We start from the raw sequence: 25,297 nt of genomic DNA on the forward strand, positions 1-25,297 counted from the left end.
ACCTTGAAGAGATTAGACAAAGATATTAAGGGATTCGTCAATGTCAACAACAGGTCATCAGCAAACAAATTCAACTTATACACTGAGGACCCAATCGTCATCCCTCCAATATCAGGATTGTCCCGTATCGCCTGCGCCAAAGGTTCCATCGCTAAGGCAAAAAGAGCAGGCGACAGGGGACAACCCTGCCGAGTGCCTCTCCCAACTGTGATTGATTGAGGTGCAGTCAAGGGCAATTTCAGGTAAGCTGTCGGGTGGGAATAGAGATATTTGAGTATCGATATAAATGGGCCAGAGAAACCGAATTTCGACAGCACGGCGAACAAGTAAGGCCACGTCACACTGTCGAAAGCCTTCTCTATGTCAAGGGCTAACAGCGCCATAGGAGTCGAGTTCTCACTTGCCCAGTGAATTTGGTCTACAACTTTCCTAATATTATCTGGGGCCTGGCGACCCGGTATAAATCCTACCTGGTCTTGGTGAACCAGGCCAGACAAATAGGGATTAAGACGCTGGACCAGTATAGAGGTGAGTAATTTTGTGTCTACGTTCAACAACGATATTGGACGATAATTGGAGACATTAAGGTGGTCGCAGTTGGGTTTAGGTATAACTGTAATCATAGCGTCTAAGAACTCGGGAGGTAGGGACGTCTCAGAGCGCAGAGCATTAAAGAAGGTTAGTAAGTGCTGGGCAAGGATTGATTTCTTGTAATATGCAGCAGTAAGGCCGTCCGGCCCCGGGGACTTCCCTAATTTTAATCGTGCTATGGCATCCTGCACCTCCTCAAGTGTGAATGGTGAATTTAGAGTCTCTCTGGCTTCAGGTGTCAAAGAAGGTAAGTTCACAGAAGATAGGAAGGAGTTCAGGGAAGAGGAATCAGGAGAGGAGCCCGAGGATGCAGCATACAAACTAGAGTAGAACTGATTAAATGCAGCGTAGATCTTGACAGGATGAGAGGTTTTGAGACCAGGACGCAACTGTAAGCAGTGAACTCGATTAAATGATGCAGTTTTCCTCAACATCATGGCTAACAGGCGATCAGGCTTATTAGCGTATTTGTAGTAAGTGGCCTTAGTCCACCTAATTGCTTTCTCAACAGAAACTGACTTTAGTGCGTCCAGTCTCGTCCTGGTCTCTTTTAGTGAAGTGTATAAGGACTGAGAGGGGTCCTGTTGATGAGCATAGGTCAGCCTATTTAGTTTAGCCTCCAATGCTGCCCTCAGATGCGTACGATCCCTTTTAAGACCAGTAGCAATAGAAATAATACGACCTTGGATGTAAGGCTTATGAGCCATCCATATCCAAGCTGGTAATGCATCTGGGGTAGAATTCTGGCTAAAGTAAAGGGTGAGGTCAGACTCTAGCTGATCTCTCACTCGGGGCATGGTGAGTAAAGCTTCGTTCAAGCTGAATGGACAGCGAAATGGTGATAGAAAGTCAATCATAGCATACACCATGTCGTGATCAGACCAGACAGATGGTACATGTTTAGCAAATAATAAGCTCGGCAATAGCATCACATTCAACAATATCCAGTCTATTCTGGTATAATGACTTTTAGCCGGAGAATAATACGAATATCCCCTAGTAGTCCCATTATGTTCACGCCAAGCATCAGTGAGACTAAGATTAACAAATGATTGGCGTAATAAACGTTGCTGGCTGGCCGGCCTGCGGAGAGGAGCCACATTGGATCTGTCTAACCTCCCATCATATACCATGTTAAAATCACGAGCCCATACCAGTTGATCGTATTCTACCTTTTCAAGCATTCTACAAGCATCCAAGAAAAATTGCATAGGGGCATCGGTGGGTGCATACACATTAAATAAGCATAATTTTTTGTCATACAACGTTCTCAATATCAGCAAAAACCTCCCCTCGGGATCCGTCTGTACCTGATCCACTATAAATGGAAAGGAGTCACGTATCAAAATCATGACTCCCCTACATTTAGACGTGAACGAGGAGATGTAGAATCTACGGTATGACTTATGAAAAAATGAAGGACTGGACGACTGAGTGAAATGCGTTTCCTGTATATAAATCAGGTCAGGTTGTAATTTAGTATAATCTAAAACAGCTTTCTTACGTTTAAGTGGGGAGTTAAATCCCCGGACATTATGAGATATAACCTTAGCCATGGACAAGGCAGAAGATAGTTACGCTTGTTAAACATAACAATGGTATAGAATTGTAACCAACATCTAAAAAGGAGTCTGGCCGTATATTACCCCGCTTACACCCCACGACCAGTAAGTCACGCAGGTGCGTACCTAAGAGGAAAACAAAAAACAGACAAACAGATATACATATATAAAACAAAACAAACAGAAGTCCAGATCCTAGGACCACCAGGCAGCAACCAGTGACTGTCTAGTAAGGCTCCTAAACCCCCCATGGAGGGATGAGGCACACTGGCCCGACATGCGGCCTAGCCATAACCAAAACGAATTCAGAGACTGTCCCGAGTAAAACATAGTCCTAGGCAAGTAGGAGGCAGTGTCCCTTCACGGCAGTCCTTAACAAATATACATTAAATGCAGTCCCCAAGCAAGGAGGCACCCTTCCAGGATAGAAAACATGACCGCAGATGGCCATCTAGTCACTCAAGTCATATAGGCGGCCGAGTGCCTTTCTGTTGTTTAGATGCACGGCCATCTTTGCCAACTGGGGTCCAGGCACGGGAAGCCCTGCTCGGGCGCTGCGGGAGAGGGGGTTGATCAACCAGGGGTATACGTGCCCGGGTGAGTACCTCTTGTGCCTCTGAGTATGTGCGGACAGTGTGAGAGTGCCCCTTTATCTGGAAAGATAGCGAGAAGGGGAATCCCCATCTATAACGGATCCCCTCCTTCTGGAGTGCCAGGATGACAGGTCTAAAGTCCCGACGTCTTGCTAAGGTGGAGGGGGCCAAATCAGAATAGATATGGACCGTAGCAGGAACTCCCGGCAGGGCAGTGACATTCCTGGCAGCCTGTAAAATCATATCTCTCACCTCCGGGTAATGTAGTTTCAAGATGACGTCTCGGGGGAGATCCGGATTTTTGGGGCGTGAGAGCGCTCTGTGGATCCTATCGAACGGCAGCATCTCCGGTTCCAGATGCGGGACCAGCTCGAAGAACAGAGAAGTGATGGTCTTAGTCAGGTCCGTCACCTCCTCCGGTAATCCTCTTATGCGCAGATTGGCGCGGCGTGACCTGTTTTCTAAGTCCTCGAGTTTCAGCTCGAGGGCCTGAAGCTGCGATGAGTGATCCTCCAGCTCCTTCTTGTCGGCTTCCACCGCCTCCGCCAAGTCATCCACTCGCGCCTCTGTATCCGCAACTCTCTGCCCCAATTCCTGCAGTTGAGAGGAGGGATCAGTCACGGCCTTGGTAAGTTCGGTGCGGAACATGCGCTGTATATTCCTAAACATGGATGCAGGCGTAAGGTCCCCAGGGTCCGGAGTCTCCTCCTCTGAGTGCTCCACAGGCGAGCTCGAGCGGGACGCCGCCATCTTGGAACGCGAGCTGGTCCGGAATAAGTCGGGGATAGACTGCGATAAACGCTGAGTCAGGTGATGCTTTTTCTTCTGCTGCGACCGGGGCATATTCCCCAAGGCTTTAGTGGGGTCTCCGGGTCTGAGGAGCTGTTTTCCGGCGCTTAGAAAGGCTAGTAGGCCACAGTCAGCACGGAGCTCACATCAACACCGTCCTCCTGCGTGAGCCGCGCGCATGCGCCTCCCTCTAAAGTAGTAAATTTTAAAAATATAAGGAGAATGATCTACAGTGTTAAGTGGATTACAAAGCTATTTTAATGTGACGGAGCTTGTTCAATGATAAGTAAGCTATCAAACATTTCCTATGTAAATGTATTAAATTGTTGGATCATAAAATAACAATACCAATATACAAGTGATCTAATGAATAACTGAACTGTAAACAAATATTCTATATGCAAATTATTTTAAAAGTGCTTTGGAATAACCAAGGAGTAAAAAGCAATATAAAGCAAACCAAATGAGGAATTGAGATAGAAAAGTTAAAACATTCTGGTGGTTCCTTAGTAGAACTTTCCTTCAGAAATAGAAAGGATTGCTACGTGCAGTTAAAGTTGGCTTATATTTACGGGGGAAAAGACGCACTTGCGTCAAAATATTTGGTGCAAAGGAAAAGTACGCAGGTAATAAGGCCATGTGTACTATATATGCAGCTCCAAGGTACCCTGATTCAGGCACATCTGGAGGACATGCTCTACCAAAACGTGCGCAAAAAAAAAGGGCTTGCGTAAAATTTTGCGCAAAAAAATACACACAAAACAGGGGTAAAATCTTTGATACATGTCCCCTAGTGTGTATATTTATGATGGGTGTGTGTATATATACAGTGGCAGTGTATGTGTATATAGTGGATGTATATGTGTGTATGATGGCAGTGTGTGTCTATATAGTGACAGTGTATATGCATATAGAAGCTGTGTATGTGTGTATGATGGCTATGTGTGTATAAATGGGCAGTGTGTGTATATAGAGGCAGTGTATATATTTATGATGGATGTGTGTGTATATACAGTGGCAGTGTATGTGTATATAGTGGCTGTATATGTGTGTATGATGGCAGTGTGTGTCTATATAATGGCAGTGTATATGCATATAGAAGCTGTGTATATGATGGCCATGTGTGTATAAAGGGGCAGTGTGTGTATATAGAGGCAGTGTATATATTTATGATGGATGTGTGTGTGTATATACAGTGGCAGTGTATGTGTATATAGTGGCTGTATATGTGTGTATGATGGCAGTGTGTGTCTATATAGTGGCAGTGTATATGCATATAGAAGCTGTGTATGTGTATGATGGCCATGTGTGTACAAAGGGGCAGTGTATGTGTATATAGAGGCAGTGTATATATTTATGATGGCTGTGTGTGTATATACAGTGGCAGTTTATGTGTATATAGTGGCTGTATATGTGTGTATGATGGCAGTGTGTGTCTATATAGTGGCAGTGTATATGCATATAGCAGCTGTGTATGTGTATGATGGCCATGTGTGTATAAAGGGGCAGTGAGTGTATATAGAAGCAGTGTATATATTTATGATGGATGTGTGTGTATATACAGTGGCATTGTATGTGTATATAGTGGCTGTATATGTGTGTATGATGGCAGTGTGTGTCTATATAGTGGCAGTGTATATGCATATAGAAGCTGTGTATATAATGGCCATGTGTATATATAGGGGCAATGGGGGACATGTATCATTTCCAGTGTATAATAGAAGTTTTTTAGCCTGTTGTCTAAATTTGGCGCAGCTGCGTTAAATTTATCATTCTTGCGCAGCTACTTTCTTGAATTGCGTTTAAATTTAGAATTCTCCTCAGAGCATAAATTTACACCGCAGCTCTATTTAGTAGGAGCTTTGTCTGCAGCGTATCTGCACCTAAACAGTAAGTGTGTCCTCGTTATTAGTTTTAGAATTTTTTTTCTTCATTATGTAGAGTTTTAATCTCACAATAATACCACTTTTTGCACCCAATTATAACACATCAATTATACCAATGTCCTTATTCTTCATTTAACATCTGTGACACCCCTGTGCAAATCACCTCAAATGTACATGGTGCACTCTACCTTATGGGCCTTGTTGTGCGCCCGCAGAGCACTTTGCGCCCACATATGTGGTATCTCCGTACTCTGGCTAAATTGTGTCCCAAAAAATGGGGATCTTTTTTCCCTTTTACCTCTTGTGAAAATGTAAAGTATGCGGCAACACCTGCATGTCAGTGTAAATAATTTTATTTTTATACACTAACATACTGGTGTAGACTCCAACTGTTCCTTTTCATAATGGGTAAAAGGAGAAAAAGCCATCAGAAATCTGTAAGGCAATTTCTCCTGAGTACGGCGATACCCCATATGTGTCCCTAAAATGTTGCCTTGAAATACGACAGGGCTCCAAAGTGAGAGACCGCCATGCGCATTTGAGGCCTAAATTAGGGTTTTGCATAGGGGTAGACATAGGGGTATTCTATGCCAGAGTTTAACAAACAGGGTGCCTCCAGCTGTTGCAAAACTCCCAACATGCCTGGACAGTCAATGGCTGTCCGGCAATACTGGGAGTTGTTGTTTTACAACAGCTGGAGGCTCCATTTTGGAAACCGTGCCGTCCCAGACATTGTTCATATTTATTGGGGAGGGGAGGGGGGCTGTGTAGCGGTATGTGTATATATAGTGTTTTTTACTTATTTTATTTAAGTGTAGTGTTTTTAGGGTACAGTCACACCGGCGGGGGTTGACAGCGAGTTTGCTGCATCTCAATCTTGCAGCACTCCCTGTAAACCCCCATGCCCATGTGAGTGTACCCTGTCCATTCACATTGGGGGGAGGGGGGGGGGGACATCCAGCTGTTGCAAAACTACAACTCCGAGCATGCCCTTTGGCTGTCCGTGCATGCTGGGAGTTGTAGTTTTGCAACAGCTGGAGGCACACTGGTTGCGAAACACGGAAACAGACTCAGTGTTTCGCAACCAGTGTGCCTTCAGCTGTTGCAAAACTATAATTCCCAGCATGGCCAGACATGCTGGAAGTTGTATTTCAACTCCCAGCATGCTTGGGCAGTCTGGGCATGCTGGGAGTTGTAGTTTTGCAACAGCTGGAGGTCCACAGTTTGTAGACCCCTGTATAATGATCTCCAATCTGTGGTCTTCCAGATGTTACAGAACTACAACTCCCAGCATGCCTCGACAGAGTGGGCATGCTGAGATTTGTAATTTTGGAACATCTGGAAGAGCACAGATTGGAGACAATTATACAGTGGTCTCAAAACTGTGGCCCTCCAGATGTTGCAAAACTACAACTCCCAGCATGCCCAGAAAGCCAAAGGCTGTCTGGGCATGCTGGGAGTTGCAGTTTTGAAACTCCCAGAGGCAGCAGTGAGATCACTTTACGGCGATCTCCCTGCTGCCAATGAAGATGCCGCCCTGCTGCAAACTCACCGCGGGGAAGCACCACCCCCGGGACCGCCTGGAGGACGCCGCTCGCACCGGGACCGCTCATGTCACCGCATGGCCGGGTAAGTGACGCCGGGGGACGGGTAAGGGACACTTAGCAAAGCGGTGTGTGTCCCGATCCCTGTGATCCGGACTCACACACCGCGCTGCTAAGTATTCTCATTGCAAAACGCTGCTATTAGCTAGTCATATTTGACTAGCTGATAGCAGCGATTGCTGGGGGGGGGGGGGGGTTACCGGGCGCTGGGGAAAAGTATAACGGAAAGCAGTAAATTTTTTAAATAAAAGGAGAATGATCTGCAGTGTTAAGTGGATACAAAGCTATTTTAATGTGACGGAGCTTGTTCAATGATAAGTTATCAAACATTTCCTATGTAAATGTATTAAATTGTTGGATCATAAAATAACAATATACAAGTGATCTAATGAATAACTGAACTGTAAACAAATATTCTATATGCAAATTATTTTTAAAGTGCTTTGGAATAACCAAGGAGTAAAAAGCAATAGAAAGCAAACCAAATGAGGAATTGAGATAGGAAAGTAAAAACATTCTGGTGGTTCCTTAGTAGAACTTTCCTTCAGAAATAGAAAGGATTGCTACGTGCAGTTAAAGTTGGCTTATATTTACGGGGAAAAAGACGCACTTGCGTCAAAATTTTTGGTGCAAAGGAAAAGAACGCAGGTAATAAATCCATGTGTACTATAGATGTCACTCCAAGGTACCCTGATTCAGCCACATCTGGAGGACATGCTCTACCAAAACGTGCGCAAAAAAAAGGGCTTGCGCAAAATTTTGCGCAAAAAAATACACACAAAACAGGGGTAAAATCTTTGATACATGTCCCCCAGTGTACGTATATAGAGGCAGTGTATATATTTATGATGGATGTGTGTATATACAGTGGCAGTGTATGTGTATATAGAGGCAGTGTATATCTTTATGATGGATGTGTGTGTATATACCGTGACAGTGTATATAGTGGCTGTATATGTGTGTACGATGGCAGTGTGTGTCTATATAGTGGCAGTGTATATGTATATAGAAGCTGTGTATGTGTATGATGGCCATGTGTGTATATAGAAGCTGTGTATATATGGCCATGTGTGTATAAAGGGGCAGTGCATGTGTATATAGAAGCAGTGTATATATTTATGATGGCTGTGTGTGTATATACAGTGGCAGTGTATGTTTATATAGTGGCTGTATATATGTGTATGATGGCAGTCTGTGTCTATATAGTGGCAGTGTATATGGATATAGAAGCTGTGTATGTGTATGATGGCTATGTGTGTATAAACGGGGAGTGTGTGTATATAGAAGCAGTGTATATATTTTTGATGGATGTGTGTGTATATACAGTGGCAGTGTATGTGTATATAGTCGCTGTATATGTGTGTATGTAGAGGCAGTGTATATATTTATGATGGATGTTTGTGTATATACAGTGGCAGTGTATGTGTATATAGTGTCTGTATATGTGTGTATTATGGCCATGTGTGTATAAAGGGGCAGTGTGTGTATATAGAGGCAGTGTATATATTTATGATGGGTGTGTCTATATATAGTGGCAGTGTATATGCATATAGTAGCTGTGTATGATGGCCATGTGTGTATAAAGGGGGAGTGTGTGTATATAGAGGCAGTGTATATATTTATGATGGGTGTGTGTATATATAGTGGCAGTGTATGTGTATATAGTGGCTGTATATGTGTGTATGATGGCAGTGTGTGTATATATAGTGGCAGTGTATATGCATAAAGTAGCTGTGTATGTGTATGATGGCTATGTGTGTATAAAGGGGCAGTGTATGTGTATATAGAGGCAGTGGGACATGTATCAAAGATTTTACCCTTGTTTTGTGTGTATTTTTTTGCGCAAAATTTTGCGCAAGCCCTTTTTTTTGCGCATTTTTTTGCGCACGTTTTGGTAGAGCATGTCGTCCAGATGTGGCTGAATCAGGGTACCTTGGAGTGACATCTATAGTACACATGGATTTATTACCTGCGTTCTTTTCCTTTGCACCAAAAATTTTGACGCAAGTGCGTCTTTTTTCCCCATAAATATAAGCCAACTTTAACTGCACGTAGCAATCCTTTCTATTTCTGAAGGAAAGTTCTACTAAGGAACCACCAGAATGTTTTTACTTTCCTATCTCAATTCCTCATTTGGTTTGCTTTATATTTTTACTCCTTGGTTATTCCAAAGCACTTTTAAAATAATTTGCATATAGAATATTTGTTTACAGTTCAGTTATTCATTAGATCACTTGTATATTGATATTGTTATTTTATGATCCAAAAATTTAATACATTTACATAGGAAATGTTTGATAACTTATCATTGAACAAGCTCCGTCACATTAAAATAGCTTTGTAATCCACTTAACACTGTAGATCATTCTCCTTTTATTTTTACAATTTACTGCTTTCCGTTATACTTTTCCCCAGCGCCCAGTAAGATGGTGGCTATCACTGATAGCCAGCCATCTTACCATGTGACCACGGGGGGTTTCACCCCCCCCCCCCCCCCAGCGATCGCTGATAGCAGCATTTCGCTATGAGAATACTTAGCAGCGCGGTGTGTGAGTCCGGATCACGGGGATCGGGACACACACCGCTCTGCTAAGTGTCCCTTACCCGTCCCCCGGCGTCACTTACCCAGCCATGCGGTGTCCCGAGCGGTCCCGGCACGAGCGGCGTCCTCCAGGCGGTCCCGGGGGTGGTGCGTCCCCGCGGTGAGTTTGCAGCAGCAGGGCGGTATCTTCATTGGCAGCAGTGAGATCGCCGTAAAGCGATCTCACTGCTGCCTCTGGGAGTTTCAAAACTGCAACTCCCAGCATGCCCAGACAGCCTTTGGCTTTCTGGGCATGCTGGGAGTTGTAGTTTTGTAACATCTGGAGGGCCACAGTTTGGAGACCACTGTATAATGGTCTCCAATCTGTGCTCTTCCAGATGTTCCAAAATTACAAATCTCAGCATGCCCACTCTGTCGAGGCATGCTGGGAGTTGTAGTTCTGTAACATCTGGAAGACCACAGATTGGAGACCATTATACAGTGGTCTACAAACTGTGGACCTCCAGCTGTTGCAAAACTACAACTCCCAGCATGCCCAGACTGCCCAAGCATGCTGGGAGTTGTAGTTCGTCAACATCTTACCCTTCAGATATTGCCAAAATACAACTTCCAGCATGTCTGGCCATGCTGGGAATTATAGTTTTGCAACAACTGGAGGCACACTAGTTGGGAAACATTGTTCGTTTCCTAACTCTTTTTCCCAACCCGTGTGCCTCCAGCTGTGCCTCCAAACTATAACGCCCAGCATGCACTGACAGACCAGGCATGCTGGGAATTGAAGTTGTGCAACAGCTGGAGGCACACTGGTTTGGAAACACTAAGTTAAGTAAAAAACGTTCAAGTGTTTTGCAACCAGTGTGCCTTCAGCTGTTGCATAACTACAACCCTCAGCATGCACGGACTTCCAAAGGGCATGCTGGGAGTTGTAGCAATATGCCTCCAGCTGTTGCATAACTACATCTCCCAGCATGCACGGACAGCCAAAGGGCATGCTCGGAGTTGTAGTTTTGCAACACACACACACACTCTTGCTTGCATGCACACACACACAAACAAAATAAAAAACTTTATTAAAACTTTTTTTTTGGATTGGAGGCTTTTTTTTGGATTGGACGCTCCATTATACATACACTGTACAGCAATCATACCTCCATTATACATACACTGTACAGCAATCATACCTCCATTTTACATACACTGTGACTGTACAGCAATCATACATCCAATCCATTAACAGTCACAGACAGTGTATGTATAATGGAGGTATGATTGCTGTACAGTGTATGTATAATGGAGGTAAGATTGCTGTACAGTGTATGTATAATGGAGGTATGATTGCTGTACAGTGTATGTATAATGGAGGTATGCTTGCTGTACAGTGTATGTATAATGGAGGTATGATTGCTGTACAGTGTAATTATAATGGCGGTATGCTTGCTGTACAGTGTATGTATAATGGAGGTATGATTGCTGTACAATGTATGTATAATGGTGGTATGCTTGCTGTACAGTGTATGTATAATGGATGTATGATTGCTGTACAATGTATGTATAATGGTGGTATGCTTGCTGTACAGTGTATGTATAATGGATGTATGCTTGCTTTACAGTATATGTATAATGGCGGTATGATTGCTGTACAGTGTATGTATAATGGAGGTATGATTGCTATACAGTGTATGTATAATGGAGGTATGATTGCTGTACAGTGTATGTATAATGGATGTATGCTTTCTGTACAGTGTATGTATAATGGTGGTATGCTTGCTGTACAGTGTATGTATAATGGTGGTATGCTTGCTGTACAGTGTATGTATAATGGATGTATGATTGCTGTACAGTGTATGTATAATGGTGGTATGCTTGCTGTACAGTGTATGTATAATGGATGTATGCTTGCTGTACAGTGTATGTATAATGGATGTATGATTGCTGTACAGTGTATGTATAATGGTGGTATGATTGCTGTACAGTGTATGTATAATGGATGTATGCTTGCTGTACAGTGTATGTATAATGGCGGTATGCTTGCTGTACAGTGTATGTATAATGGCGGTATGCTTGCTGTACAGTGTATGTATAATGGAGGTATGATTGCTGTACAGTGTATGTATAATGGATGTATGATTGCTGTACAGTGTATGTATAATGGATGTATGCTTGCTGTACAGTGTATGTATAATGGCGGAATGCTTGCTGTACAGTGTATGTATAATGGCGGTATGCTTGCTGTACAGTGTATGTATAATGGCGGTATGCTTGCTGTACAGTGTATGTATAATGGAGGTATGATTGCTATACAGTGTATGTATAATGGTGGTATGCTTGCTGTACAGTGTAAGTATAATGGAGGTATGATTACTGTACAGTGTATGTATAATGGCGGTATGATTGCTGTACAGTGTATGTATAATGGAGGTATGATTGCTGTACAGTGTATGTATAATGGATGTATGATTGCTGTACAGTGTATGTATAATGGAGGTATGCTTGCTGTACAGTGTATGTTTAATGGTGGTATGATTGCTGTACAGTGTATGTATAATGGTGGTATGCTTGCTGTACAGTGTATGTATAATGGCGGTATGCTTGCTGTACAGTGTATGTATAATGGCGGTATGATTGCTGTACAGTGTATGTATAATGGAGGTATGATTGCTGTACAGTGTATGTATAATGGATGTATGATTGCTGTACAGTGTATGTATAATGGATGTATGCTTGCTGTACAGTGTATGTATAATGGCGGTATGCTTGCTGTACAGTGTATGTATAACGGCGGTATGCTTGCTGTACAGTGTATGTATAATGGAGGTATGCTTGCTGTACAGTGTATGTATAATGGATGTATGATTGCTGTACAGTGTATGTATAATGGAGGTATGATTGCTATACAGTGTATGTATAATGGTGGTATGCTTGCTGTACAGTGTAAGTATAATGGAGGTATGATTGCTGTACAGTGTATGTATAATGGTGGTATGATTGCTGTACAGTGTATGTATAATGGATGTATGCTTGCTGTACATTGTATGTATAATGGCGGTATGCTTGCTGTACAGTGTATGTATAATGGCGGTATGCTTGCTGTACAGTGTATGTATAATGGCGGTATGCTTGCTGTACAGTGTATGTATAATGGAGGTATGATTGCTATACAGTGTATGTATAATGGTGGTATGCTTGCTGTACAGTGTAAGTATAATGGAGGTATGATTGCTGTACAGTGTATGTATAATGGCGGTATGATTGCTGTACAGTGTATGTATAATGGCGGTATGCTTGCTGTACAGTGTATGTATAATGGAGGTATGATTGCTGTACAGTGTATGTATAATGGTGGTATGATTGCTGTACAGTGTATGTATACTGAATGTATGATTGCTGTACAGTGTATGTATAATGGCGGTATGCTTGCTGTACAGTGTATGTATACTGAACGTATGATTGCTGTACAGTGTATGTATAATGGAGGTATGATTGCTGTACAGTGTATGTATAATGGAGGTATGATTACTGTACAGTGTATGTATAATGGAGGTATGATTGCTGTACAGTGTATGTATAATGGAGGTATGATTGCTGTACAGTGTATGTATAATGGAGGTATGCTTGCTGTACAGTGTATGTATAATGGAGGTATGCTTGCTGTACAGTGTATGTATAATGGATGTATGATTGCTGTACAGTGTATGTATAATGGAGGTATGATTGCTATACAGTGTATGTATAATGGTGGTATGCTTGCTGTACAGTGTATGTATAATGGATGTATGCTTGCTGTACAGTGTATGTATAATAGCGGTATGCTTGCTGTACAGTGTATGTATAATGGCGGTATGCTTGCTGTACAGTGTATGTATAATGGTGGTATGATTGCTGTACAGTGTATGTATAATAGCGGTATGCTTGCTGTACAGTGTATGTATAATGGCGGTATGCTTGCTGTACAGTGTATGTATAATGGCGGTATGCTTGCTGTACAGTGTATGTATAATGGAGGTATGATTGCTATACAGTGTATGTATAATGGTGGTATGCTTGCTGTACAGTGTAAGTATAATGGAGGTATGATTGCTGTACAGTGTATGTATAATGGCGGTATGATTGCTGTACAGTGTATGTATAATGGTGGTATGCTTGCTGTACAGTGTATGTATAATGGAGGTATGATTGCTGTACAGTGTATGTATAATGGATGTATGATTGCTGTACAGTGTATGTATACTGAATGTATGATTGCTGTACAGTGTATGTATAATGGCGGTATGCTTGCTGTACAGTGTATGTATACTGAACGTATGATTGCTGTACAGTGTATTTATAATGGAGGTATGATTGCTGTACAGTGTATGTATAATGGAGGTATGATTACTGTACAGTGTATGTATAATGGAGGTATGATTACTGTACAGTGTATGTATAATGGAGGTATGATTGCTGTACAGTGTATGTATAATGGAGGTATGATTGCTGTACAGTGTATGTATAATGGTGGTATGCTTGCTGTACAGTGTAAGTATAATGGAGGTATGATTGCTGTACAGTGTATGTATAATGGTGGTATGATTGCTGTACAGTGTATGTATAATGGATGTATGCTTGCTGTACAGTGTATGTATAATAGCGGTATGCTTGCTGTACAGTGTATGTATAATGGCGGTATGCTTGCTGTACAGTGTATGTATAATGGCGGTATGCTTGCTGTACAGTGTATGTATAATGGAGGTATGATTGCTATACAGTGTATGTATAATGGTGGTATGCTTGCTGTACAGTGTATGTATAATGGAGGTATGCTTGCTGTACAGTGTATGTATAATGGAGGTATGATTGCTGTACAGTGTATGTATAATGGAGGTATGATTGCTGTACAGTGTATGTATGATTGCTGTACAGTGTATGTATAATGGAGGTATGATTGCTGTACAGTGTATGTATAATGGTGGTATGATTGCTGTACAGTGTATGTATAATGGAGGTATGATTGCTGTACAGTGTATGTATGATTGCTGTACAGTGTATGTATAATGGAGGTATGATTGCTGTACAGTGTATGTATAATGGTGGTATGCTTGCTGTACAGTGTATGTATATTGGAGGTATGATTGCTGTACAGTGTATGTATGATTGCTGTACAGTGTATGTATAATGGAGGTATGATTGCTGTACAGTGTATGTATAATGGAGGTATGCTTGCTGTACAGTGTATGTATAATGGAGGTATGATTGCTGTACAGTGTATGTATAATGGAGGTATGATTGCTGTACAATGTATGTATAATGGTGGTATGCTTGCTGTACAGTGTATGTATAATGGAGGTATGATTGCTGTACAGTGTATGTATGATTGCTGTACAGTGTATGTATAATGGAGGTATGATTGCTGTACAGTGTATGTATAATGGAGGTATGCTTGCTGTACAGTGTATGTATAATGGCGGTATGCTTGCTGTACAGTGTATGTATAATGGCGGTATGCTTGCTGTACAGTGTATGTATAATCGAGGTATGATTGCTGTACAGTATGTATAATGGACAGGGCCATCTTTAATTTTGATTGGACCCTGGGCAAGCAATTTTTTTTGGTCCCCCCGGTCCCCCACCCCCATCCCACACACACTCGGGATCAGTACAGGATCAGTAATGTAATGTATGTACACAGTGACCTCACCAGCAGAATAGTGAGTACAGCTCTGGAGAGAGGGTGTGTTCTGCTGAGCTCCAGAGTTTCCCAGAGAAGCAGTGATTTTCTTCCACCCCTCCCCAGGTGTGTGGCAGACACCTGGGTAGGTTTTCCTGCTATGGAGCCCCGGGAAGCTGGGGCTTCATCTTGCACCCCCCGTTCTCGGCTGGCGGGGTGTGCAAAGGAAAATGCAACAGCCAGTAGTCAGGATGGGGTGAGGAGATCCACCAGGGTCCACAGCCATGTGGGGCCCCCTCCCCCGACCTCAGCTGGGAGCTGCAAAGCTTTCAGCAGAAGCTCATCCAGGCAGCGGAGTGGAAAGGCATCTGCATCTGTTTCCTCAGAACCCCAGCAATGGGGGGTAAAGGGGCCCAGAGAATCCCTGGCCAGCTTTGGGTCCAGAATCCAGGCCAAGATGGCTCAGTATGAACAGCTCGGCAAACAACTAAGAGGCCTCAGAGAGGAGCTGAAGTTTGCAAGTTACCAAGCAAACAATGCAGCAAAGACCAAGAGGGCAGCATTTTCCACCAAGGTGAGAGCTCTGAAGAAACAGGTGGATGAGATTGTGAGGCTGAGATCAGACATTGTGGAGGGAGGTGGGATACTCAGCGAGAAACTTGTGAACAAGGATCGTTTCTCCGGCATGAAGGTCTCAGGACAAGTGAGTAACCAAGATGACTGCCAGAGTGAGGAGGAGGAGATGGAGGGAGGTGAGGAGGGGGATGTGAGTGAGGGGGATATGGATACTGGACCTGTGTGTACCACCACCACTGTTACCCCAGACCCCCCACTTACCCTCAGTGAGGACTATGTAAACCCGGCTCAGGTGGCCTTACCTCCCTCCAGTGATGATGATGATGATGATGATGACGGCAGTGACTGCAGTGATGGCAGCGGCTTGGCAGATGGGGGTCTCCTGCGGGCAATTGTTATGCAGGAGTCCCCCACCCGTCTGGAAAACTTTTCCTTTGGGGATGATTTGGGCCCAGAGGAGAAGGGAAAGAAGAAGAAAGGAAAGGGCAAGAAGAGGAAGAAGACACAAGGAGTTAAGTTTGTCTTTTCTCCCTTCCAGCAGCCTGGGTCGGCTGAAAAGTCGGTTCAGGGTGCTGGGTCCCCCAATCTGCCAGACCCCGTTTCTGTAGTGGAGCGGGGCCAGCATGGGGGATACAGTAGTGCACCCAAAATCGCCGCGGGTGCTATAGAAAAAAAAGGGCACCCTCCTGTGAGGGGGGAGGGTGTCCAGGCACCGGAAAATGGCGGCAGATTCACCCGTTCGGGGGGCGGTCCCCTGGTTAAAGTGGGCGGTACAGGTCCTGGCACTGCAGGGCACTCTCCTGTGAGGGGGGGGAGTGTCCGGGTGCCGGACCTTGTTGGTTCAGGGGGCGGTCCCCTAGATGGCGTGGTTGGTACTGGTTCTGGCGCCAGGGGGCACTCCACTATAAAGGGGGAGGTTCCCTGCACATCAGCTGTAGCGGGAGTTAGTCCGGAGGGACAGTCTTTTTGCGAGGGGGCGTGGCCACCCATGTCAGAGGCGGAGCCTGTGTCTGCACCCCAAGACACAGGAAGAAAGAACTATGCAGCACAATTCCTGAAACCGGCAACCCTTAAACATGAAGCAAAAGACCCAGCCAGCCCAGTCTGTAACACACCAAGGGAGAGTGAACGCAAGAATGAAAGTGAAAGGAAAAATGTGAATAAAAATGGTAATGTGCAGAATGTGAGTTATGGTGGTGTGCATGGGAGGAGTTGTAGTAGCAGTGTGGATGAGGGGGGTGCAAGCGGAGTGCAAGATAGGGGTGCAAGTAGTGTGCAAGAGAGGGGTACAAGAGGAGTGCAAGAGAGGGGTGCAAGAGGAGTGCAAGAGAGGGGTGCTAGTGAAATACAGGTAAGGAGTGGTAGTGGAATGGCAGAGAGAGGTGTTATGGCTGATGATTCTGTTAAGAGTAAGGGTCCAGGTTTGGCCTCTGGGTCAGTTCCTGGTTCGACTGCCCCCCCGGTAGTGACTGCTTCTCCCAGAAGCTATGCCAGCGTCACTGCCGGGGGATCAGGGGGATCCCCATCTCCGTCTGGCTCTGGGGGTCACTTGCAACAGCGCCTCCTGGAGGCTCTACGTAGAGGAGACAGGTCAATCCATGTAGAGGGGAGGGGTGAGGTTGACCTGTCTTTTTGGATAGAAAGACATGGCTTAGGCGCCTTCCGAGAACAAAATGGGGAGGTGGTCTGGTCCCTCCCGACATCCGGGCAGGAAAGTGGCCGTAGGAATGTGGTCCGTTTAGTGTGGAGGGGCGAAGATGCGTGTCCGCCTCGGGGTAAGGTGGTTGAGCTCCTCCTCCGGATGGAATTCAGGGCAAGTGACATCTTTGCCCTGATCCACCCCTATGGTACTTCCGAGTTTGACATTAGCTTTGTTCGGCCAGAGGGTTTGGAACTTTTCTGGTCGAATTATGAGGTGGTGAAAAGCGAGCCCGGCTGGCGGGATTTCACCGTAAAGGCGATATCCCGTCAGAATCTGGCCAAGAAAGTGACCGTTTTGACACGTAACGAGTCACTATCTTGCTATGACATTATGACCTGGCTTAGCCGATATGGGGATGTGACGGACATGCCAAAAAAAAAACTATGACGAACATGGGATCTGGTCTGGGGCCTGGACGTTTTCCGTCAAACTGAAGCGTTCAGGGAGCACTGTTGCCCACATCCCATCAGCTGCTTTCCTTGGGAGAGACAGAATCCAAGTTTTCTACCAGGGGCAGCCCAAGGTCTGTCACAGGTGCGGCAGCCCCACCCACTTTAGCGCAGCCTGTACCGTGCAGGTCTGTGCACTGTGCGGTGGGGTAGGTCATCTTGCCGCATCCTGTAGGCAGATCAGGTGTCATCTGTGTGGTGTCTTAGGACACCCTTTCAGCCGTTGTCCTAGCGCCTTTGCCCGTGCGACGGTCACCTTGGCTGGGGAGAGCAGTAATGTTGCCTCAGCTGGGGAGGGCACGAGTGCGGGTGAAGGTGCAACAGGGTCAGTGAAGAGGAAAAGTCCCGCCAAGCTGAGGCGGGAGGCTAATCGGAGAAGGAGCAGGGAACTGGAGAGTTCCCATGTGGCAGGGGTAGCTTCTGGCCCTGCTCCAGAGGTTAGTCCTGAAACTGCTGAGACCCTGGGGGAGAATGTGCTGGATGAGGAAATGGGGAGAATCTGTAAAGAAGAGGGCAGCAAGGCCAATCTTTCCGATTCCTCCCACTGTGAAAGTGTGGATGAGGAGGGTGAAGAGCGGCCAAAAAAGAAGGGCAGTAAAGGGAGAAAGAAGAGGTCGGAGCCCTCTAGTCCCCGTGCTGCAGACCAGGTCCCAAGCGGAAGCTTACCTGCCCCCCCTCTGATTGATCTGTCTAACCGGTTCTCTGTCCTTGAAGACATCTCCTCCCCCTCCTTGGAGGGGGGGGTCAGGGATGGGGTGCCTGAAGTGGGGAAGCCTCCAGGGGGAACTGGGCCCTGTCCTGATGGGGCAATTTCCTCAGGGGATGGGGCCAAATCGGAGCCAGGCGGAGATGGGGATTCTAAAATGGACCAGTCAGAGTCTAAAAAACGGTCCAAAGAGAAGGAAGCCTCCTCATCTGGGGATGAGGGGGTAAAGAAGAAACAAAAATGAGGGGGTTAGGGCCATCTATCTCAATCACCCATGATGGCGGCACTCACCCCATTGACGCTGGCATCTATTAACTGTGCCAGTATAAAGTCTGATACGGCTAGATTCGCAGCCTTTGATTTTCTCGGCCGTGTTGAAGCCGATATTTTGTATCTGCAGGAGACCAGGTTGTCAGATCTAGCCTCTCTGGTAAAAGCCAGGAGAGAGTGGAGGCGTGGCCCCTCCCACTGGTCTCTTGCGGCTGAGCCGTATAGTGGGGTGGCGGTCCTTTTTACCGCTCCTGTTGAATGCAGACGGGTTATTGAGTTAGAAATGGGGAGGTGCCTGATCTTAGATGTCCTCATGAAGGGGCAAGAGCTCCGGCTTATTAACATCTACGCCCCACAAACCAAGTGGGGACGAAAAGATCTCTTTATGAGGATTAAGCCCTTTCTTTTTACAAGCCGACAGGTGATCTTTGGAGGGGATTTCAATACTGTCACGAGATCCCAAGATAGGAGAGGCTCCAATGATCGGTTGGCTTATGATAGCATAGCCCTCAATAGTATAGTTAGGGAAGCTCGCCTAGAGGATGCCCACATCCGGAGCCCCTCAGGCCACGCGGGTTTCACCTATCATCGAGGTAGCTGCAGGTCTAGAATAGACAGGTTTTATTTGAAGGAGGAAGCTGTCTCTTCTGCAGTGTCCGTGGTTGAGGTGGAGTTCTCCGATCACTGTATGATTTTGTTTTCCTTGAATGTTTCAGAGACCCCTCGGATGGGTAAAGGTTATTGGAAGCTGAATTCGTCCCTCCTGGAGGAAGCGGAGATAAGACAGTCCTTTGAGGATTTTCTTCAGAGTCAGGTACCTTTACTGGGCCTATGTAGTAGTAAGTCAGAGTGGTGGGAGATGTTCAAGAAGCGGGTTGCGGGGTTCTTCCGCCAGCTCTCGAGCCTCAGGTCCCTGAATAGGTATCGCCTGTATCAGGGACTGAGGAGGAAACTCGAGCTTCTCGTCTCGACTGGAGGTAGCCGGGAGGATATCTCCAGAGTGAAGTCCTTGCTGATGAGGTGTCAGTACGATAGGCACGCATCTTTGGTTTTTGAGAGGGATTTCGGGAAGTACCGCTCGCCCGACCCTTACAGAAACTGTAAGATGTCAGTGAGTAGTAAAGTCATTTCAGGACTGATTGATAGTACAGGATCTCTGAATCGGTCCAGATCAGGGATCTTGGAGGTCGTCAGATCCTTCTACTCGCATCTCTTGGGAAGGAAGGATCTAGATCGAGACGGGATGTCGGCTTTCCTGGCTGAAACCATTCCTGAGCCAGGGGTAGACCCCTCTCTTGATGTTTTGGCAGAAGAAATCAGGGAAGAGGAAGTGAGACTGGCGATTGAGGGGCTTGCCCCCAAGAAGTCACCAGGTCCGGATGGCTTAACATCCGAGTGGTACAAGACCTTTAAGGAGTCTTTAGCTCCCCTCTTGACTGAGGTATTCAATGAGTGTCTCTCCTCGGGCACTCTGCCGAAGTCAATGAGGAGGTCAGCCCTGATTCTTCTCTCAAAGGGTAAAGATCCCAGCCATATTGAGAATTGGAGGCCCATAGCTCTTCTCAATACGGACAGGAAGCTTCTGGCCAAGATACTGTTTAATCGGCTGGTGAAGTTTGCTCCCCGGCTCCTTTCGGGGGCCCAGCACTGCTCTGTTCCAGGCCGAAGCACCTTAAGTGCTGTTCTCGGTGTCCGGGAGGCAGTGGAGCGGAGTAGTGCAGGTCTCTGGAAGGGGTACTTGCTGTCCCTGGATCAGGCCAAAGCATTTGATCGGGTGAACCACGAGTACCTCTGGTCCGTCCTCCTGAGATATGGCTTACCGTGTGCTTTTATTAATTGGCTTAAGACCTTATATGCAGGGGCAGAGAGTTTCCCACTGGTGAACGGGTGGTCTGGCCGCTCTTTTGAGGTGGGGTCTGGAGTCCGTCAGGGTTGTCCTTTGAGCCCGCTTTTATACGTGTTCGCAATTGATCCCTTCGTCCGGAGGGTAGATTGTGGGCCGTTGGCGGGAGTCGGGATGAGTCTGGCGGATCTGGATGTTGCCCAGAGAGTGGTGGCGTACGCTGATGATGTCACCATCTTCGTGTCCTCGAGAGAGGAGGTCGATGTGGTGATGTCGGAGGTGGAACGCTACTCGGAGGCATCCGGGTCTAAGATCAACCGGGATAAGTGTGAAAGTCTCTGGCTGGGAGGGGGAGATCCCACTTTTGATCTCCCGGACACCCTCCCAGGGCCCCAAGACTCAGCAAAAATTCTGGGCATCACATTCGGCCAGGATGATTATCCCACCAAAAACTGGGACAGTAAGCTACAGGATGCCACTCATAGGGTGGATCAGTGGAAGGGTTGGTCTATGACCCTCAGGGAAAGGGTACACCTGATCAAATCGTACCTGCTCCCCTTGTTTATCTATCTGGGCAGTGTATGTATCTTGCCAGATGCCTACTACACTAGGGTCTACAGCCTGTTTTTCCAACTGTTATGGGGGAACAGGATGAACCTAGTCAAGAGAGAGGTTACGTACCGCCCGAGGAGACTAGGGGGTTTATCTATGGTAAACCCTGTGGTGTTCTTAACAAACACCTTCTTGAAAGCCAACATCTCAAACCTCTGGTCAGAGAGGGCTCCTCCGTGGGTACTCTCCTGCAGGGAATGGTTTTGGCCTTTCTTCCAGGAATGGGAGACAGGAGGGCAAGTGAAGGACCTCCGTACGCCCCATGGGCATCTTCCGGCTTACGCTACCCCGACTCTGAAGGCGATACGTCGGTGGGGTCTGGGAGTGTGGGAGATCAGGACCCAGTCAAGGCAGTTCCTTGACAAACGGGTTCTGTTGACCCACTTCCAGAAGCCTCTGGCGCTCAGGGACTGCCCAGGTCGGGATCTGAGGGTGGGGTTGTATCTCTTAAATATGAAAAGGATCCCCCAGAAGTTTTGGGACTTGGCCTGGCGCTGCTTTCAGGGGAAGCTATATGTGAGGGACAATTTGAAGTGTAGGAGATCTGATGACCGGGGATGTCCCCGAGAAGAGTGCGGGGACATGCTGGAAAGCATGGACCATTTCCTGCTTCATTGTCCCTTTAATATAAGGGTCTACAACCGGGTGGGTGCTTCCATCGGCTGGAGTCAACTTGCCTGCCTTACCTATCCAGAGTGGGCTTATGGGGCATTCAGGAACCTGGGTGGCCGAGATCGGGGCACTTTGTTTTTAGTCAGCTTAGTGGTTAGATACTACACGTGGAATGCACGGTGTTTAGTGTCCACACAGCGCAAAGTCCTCTCCGAGGTGGAGGTCTGTAGGAATATCACCGGTGACCTCGGGAAGATCAGGTCTTTGGAGTATGGCAGTCTTGGTACCAGTAGGGCTTCTCTCCTATGGAGAGGGTTTTCTTTTGATGTGCCCTAGGTACTAGACCTTTTGGGTAGAGTACCCTTGTTTTTGTTAGGGACAGTGATATAGGGACAGGGTTAGGGTGATAGTAGGGTCAGTTTATTTTTAGGGATAATGGTAGGGTGAGAGGTAGGGTGCAGTTAGGGAAAGAATATACATTTTGTATGTATCAGGATTGCCATCCTTCTTCCTGGTGGTGGGCTAATGCATGTGCACCCTAGCTTTTTGTTTTGTTTTCAGAGGCTATGGTTATGAAGGGCTTACAGGCACCGAACTTGGGCCTAAAGTGGGTTTTATTGTTTGCTTATGTATGTTAAAGCTGGTTATGGTTAAGTTGGTTGGGAGGAGTTCTAGGTTGGGAGGGTATATTTGTGGGTGGTGGTGGTCTGACCCATGTACAGGAGGTTGGGTGGTGTGGGTGAAGGGTCAGTTTAGTGTAGAATGTTCTTTTATATTTGTAGGTGTGTTTTCTGTTTATAGGTGTATATAGTTTGTGTATAGTATTGTACATAGTAGTGTATATAGTCAGTTATGTATATAGTATGTATAATGTATGTTATATTATTGTAAAAGGAAGAAAAAAAAAAGGGAAAAATTAAATTTTTTTTTTTTTTTTTTTTTTTTTTTTTAAGTATATAGTATTTTAGTAGAGATAGACATGGCAGTCGAACCAGTTTTGTTTTTGTAGTAATGTTTCTTTAGTATCCCGTTGTGGATTTATTTTCTTTGGTTTATATATGTAGTATGTAGTAAAGATGTGTGTAAGCATGTGTGTATTGTGTTTTCTGTGATATTTTCCCGAGTTTGGGTATTTTGAGTTGAATTTCATTTATTTATTTATTTATTTATTTATTTATTTTTTTTTTTTTTTTGTTTTTTGGTTAAATGTAGTTAATATATTGATATATATGTGTGCATGTGTGAGTGTGGTATAGTGTTATTATTATTATTATTATTATTATTTAAAAAAAAAAAAAAAACATGGTGTGCAGTGTGAGTGCTTGTTGTGTTTTCTATGTATGATTTTTCCCGAGTTTGGGTGTTTTGAGTTAAAGCGAAATAGTGCTATATTTATGTTTCTTATGAGTGTGTTGTTTGGCTATGAAAGGTGTAATTATAATATTTCTAGTTCTAGTAGGAAAGCTGGGCTGGCCGGTTAGGCAGGATTTTTGTTCTTTTATTTAAATGTAAAGTTTGGGTTTATGTTATTTCATGTTGTTGTTTTCCGTTATGGCAAAGTTGTGCTGGTTTATGTTTTGTTATGATTTATATTTTTCTAATAAAAGATTTACAGGATATAACTCAGGATCAGTACAGGATACGTACGGGGGAGGGGATTATCAGATTATGCATGTGAGGGGAGGATAATAGTGATTATTATAATCCTCCCCTCACATATATGTAACATCTCCCCCTCACATGTATAATCTGATAATCCCCTCCTCACATTGATAATCCCCTCCTCAGATTGATTATCCCTTCACATATATATATAATATCATACTCAGATTATATGTGAAGGGATAATCAATGTGAGAAGGGGATTATCAGATTATACATGTGAGGGGGAGATGTTACATATATGTGAGGGGAGGATTATAATAATCATTATTATCCTCCCCTCACATGCATAATTTCCTCCCTTCTCACATTATATAATAAATCCCCCCCACATTATATAATAAATCCCCCCACACTATATACTTAATCCCCCCTCACATTATATAATGAATCCCCCTCACACTATATAATAAATCCCCCCTCACATTATATAATGAATCCCCCCCACACTATATAATAAATCCCCCCCCACACTATATAATAAATCCCCCCTCACATTATGTAATAAATCCCCCTCACATTATAAAATAAATCCCCCCTCACATTATATAATAAATCCCCCTCACACTATATAATAAATCCCCCCTCACATTATATAATAAATCCCCCCTCACATTATATAATAAATCCCCCCTCACATTATATAATAAATCCCCCCCCACCCCCACACTATATAATAAATCCCCCCTCACATTATATAATAAATCCCCCTCACATTATATAATAAATCCCCCCTCACATTATATAATAAATCCCCCTCACACTATATAATAAATCCCCCCTCACATTATATAATAAATCCCCCTCACACTATATAATAAATCCCCCCTCACACTATATAATAAATCCCCCCTCACATTATATAATAAATCCCCCCACACTATATAATAAATCCCCCCACACTATATAATAAATCCCCCCACCCCCACACTATATAATAAATCCCCCCTCACATTATATAATAAATCCCCCCACACTATATAATAAATCCCCCCCACACTATATAATAAATCCCCCCTCACATTATATAATAAATCCCCCCTCACATTATATAATAAATCCCCCCTCACATTATATAATAAACCCCCCCACACTATATAATAAATCCCCCCTCACATTATATAATAAATCCCCCCCACCCCCACACTATATAATAAATACCCCCCACCCCCACACTATATAATAAATACCCCCCACCCCCACACTATATAATAAATACCCCCTCACACTATATAATAAATACCCCCCCACATTATATAATAAACCCCCCCACACTATATAATAAATCCCCCCTCACATTATATAATAAATCCCCCCACCCCCATACTATATAATAAATCCCCCCACCCCCACACTATATAATAAATCCCCCCCACCCCCACACTATATAATAAATCCCCCCTCACATTATATAATAAATCCCCCCACCCCCACACTATATAATAAATCCCCCCTCACATTATATAATAAATCCCCCCTCACATTATATAATAAATCCCCCCTCACATTATATAATAAACCCCCCCACACTATATAATAAATCCCCCCTCACATTATATAATAAATCCCCCCTCACATTATATAATAAATCCCCCCCACACTATATAATAAATCCCCCCCACCCCCACACTATATAATAAATACCCCCCACCCC

The 25,297-nt window shown here is 44.8% G+C and overlaps 1 protein-coding gene across 1 annotated transcript in view; it reads right to left on the minus strand.

Annotated features, from left to right (window-relative positions):
- Nucleotides 1–1,331: 1,331 nt before the first annotated feature.
- LOC130356605 (uncharacterized) overlaps nt 1,332–25,297 on the minus strand; it is a 1,200,575-nt gene continuing 1,176,609 nt past the window's right edge. Inside the window, exon 7 of the mRNA XM_056558369.1 lies at nt 1,332–3,725. Within this exon, the coding sequence (XP_056414344.1) occupies nt 2,618–3,589 (972 nt within the window). The 5' untranslated portion in view covers nt 3,590–3,725 and the 3' untranslated portion in view covers nt 1,332–2,617. The remainder of the gene's footprint in view (nt 3,726–25,297) is intronic.

Source organism: Hyla sarda, chromosome 2 (genome assembly GCF_029499605.1).
Source record: "Hyla sarda isolate aHylSar1 chromosome 2, aHylSar1.hap1, whole genome shotgun sequence".
NCBI lineage: Eukaryota > Metazoa > Chordata > Amphibia > Anura > Hylidae > Hyla > Hyla sarda.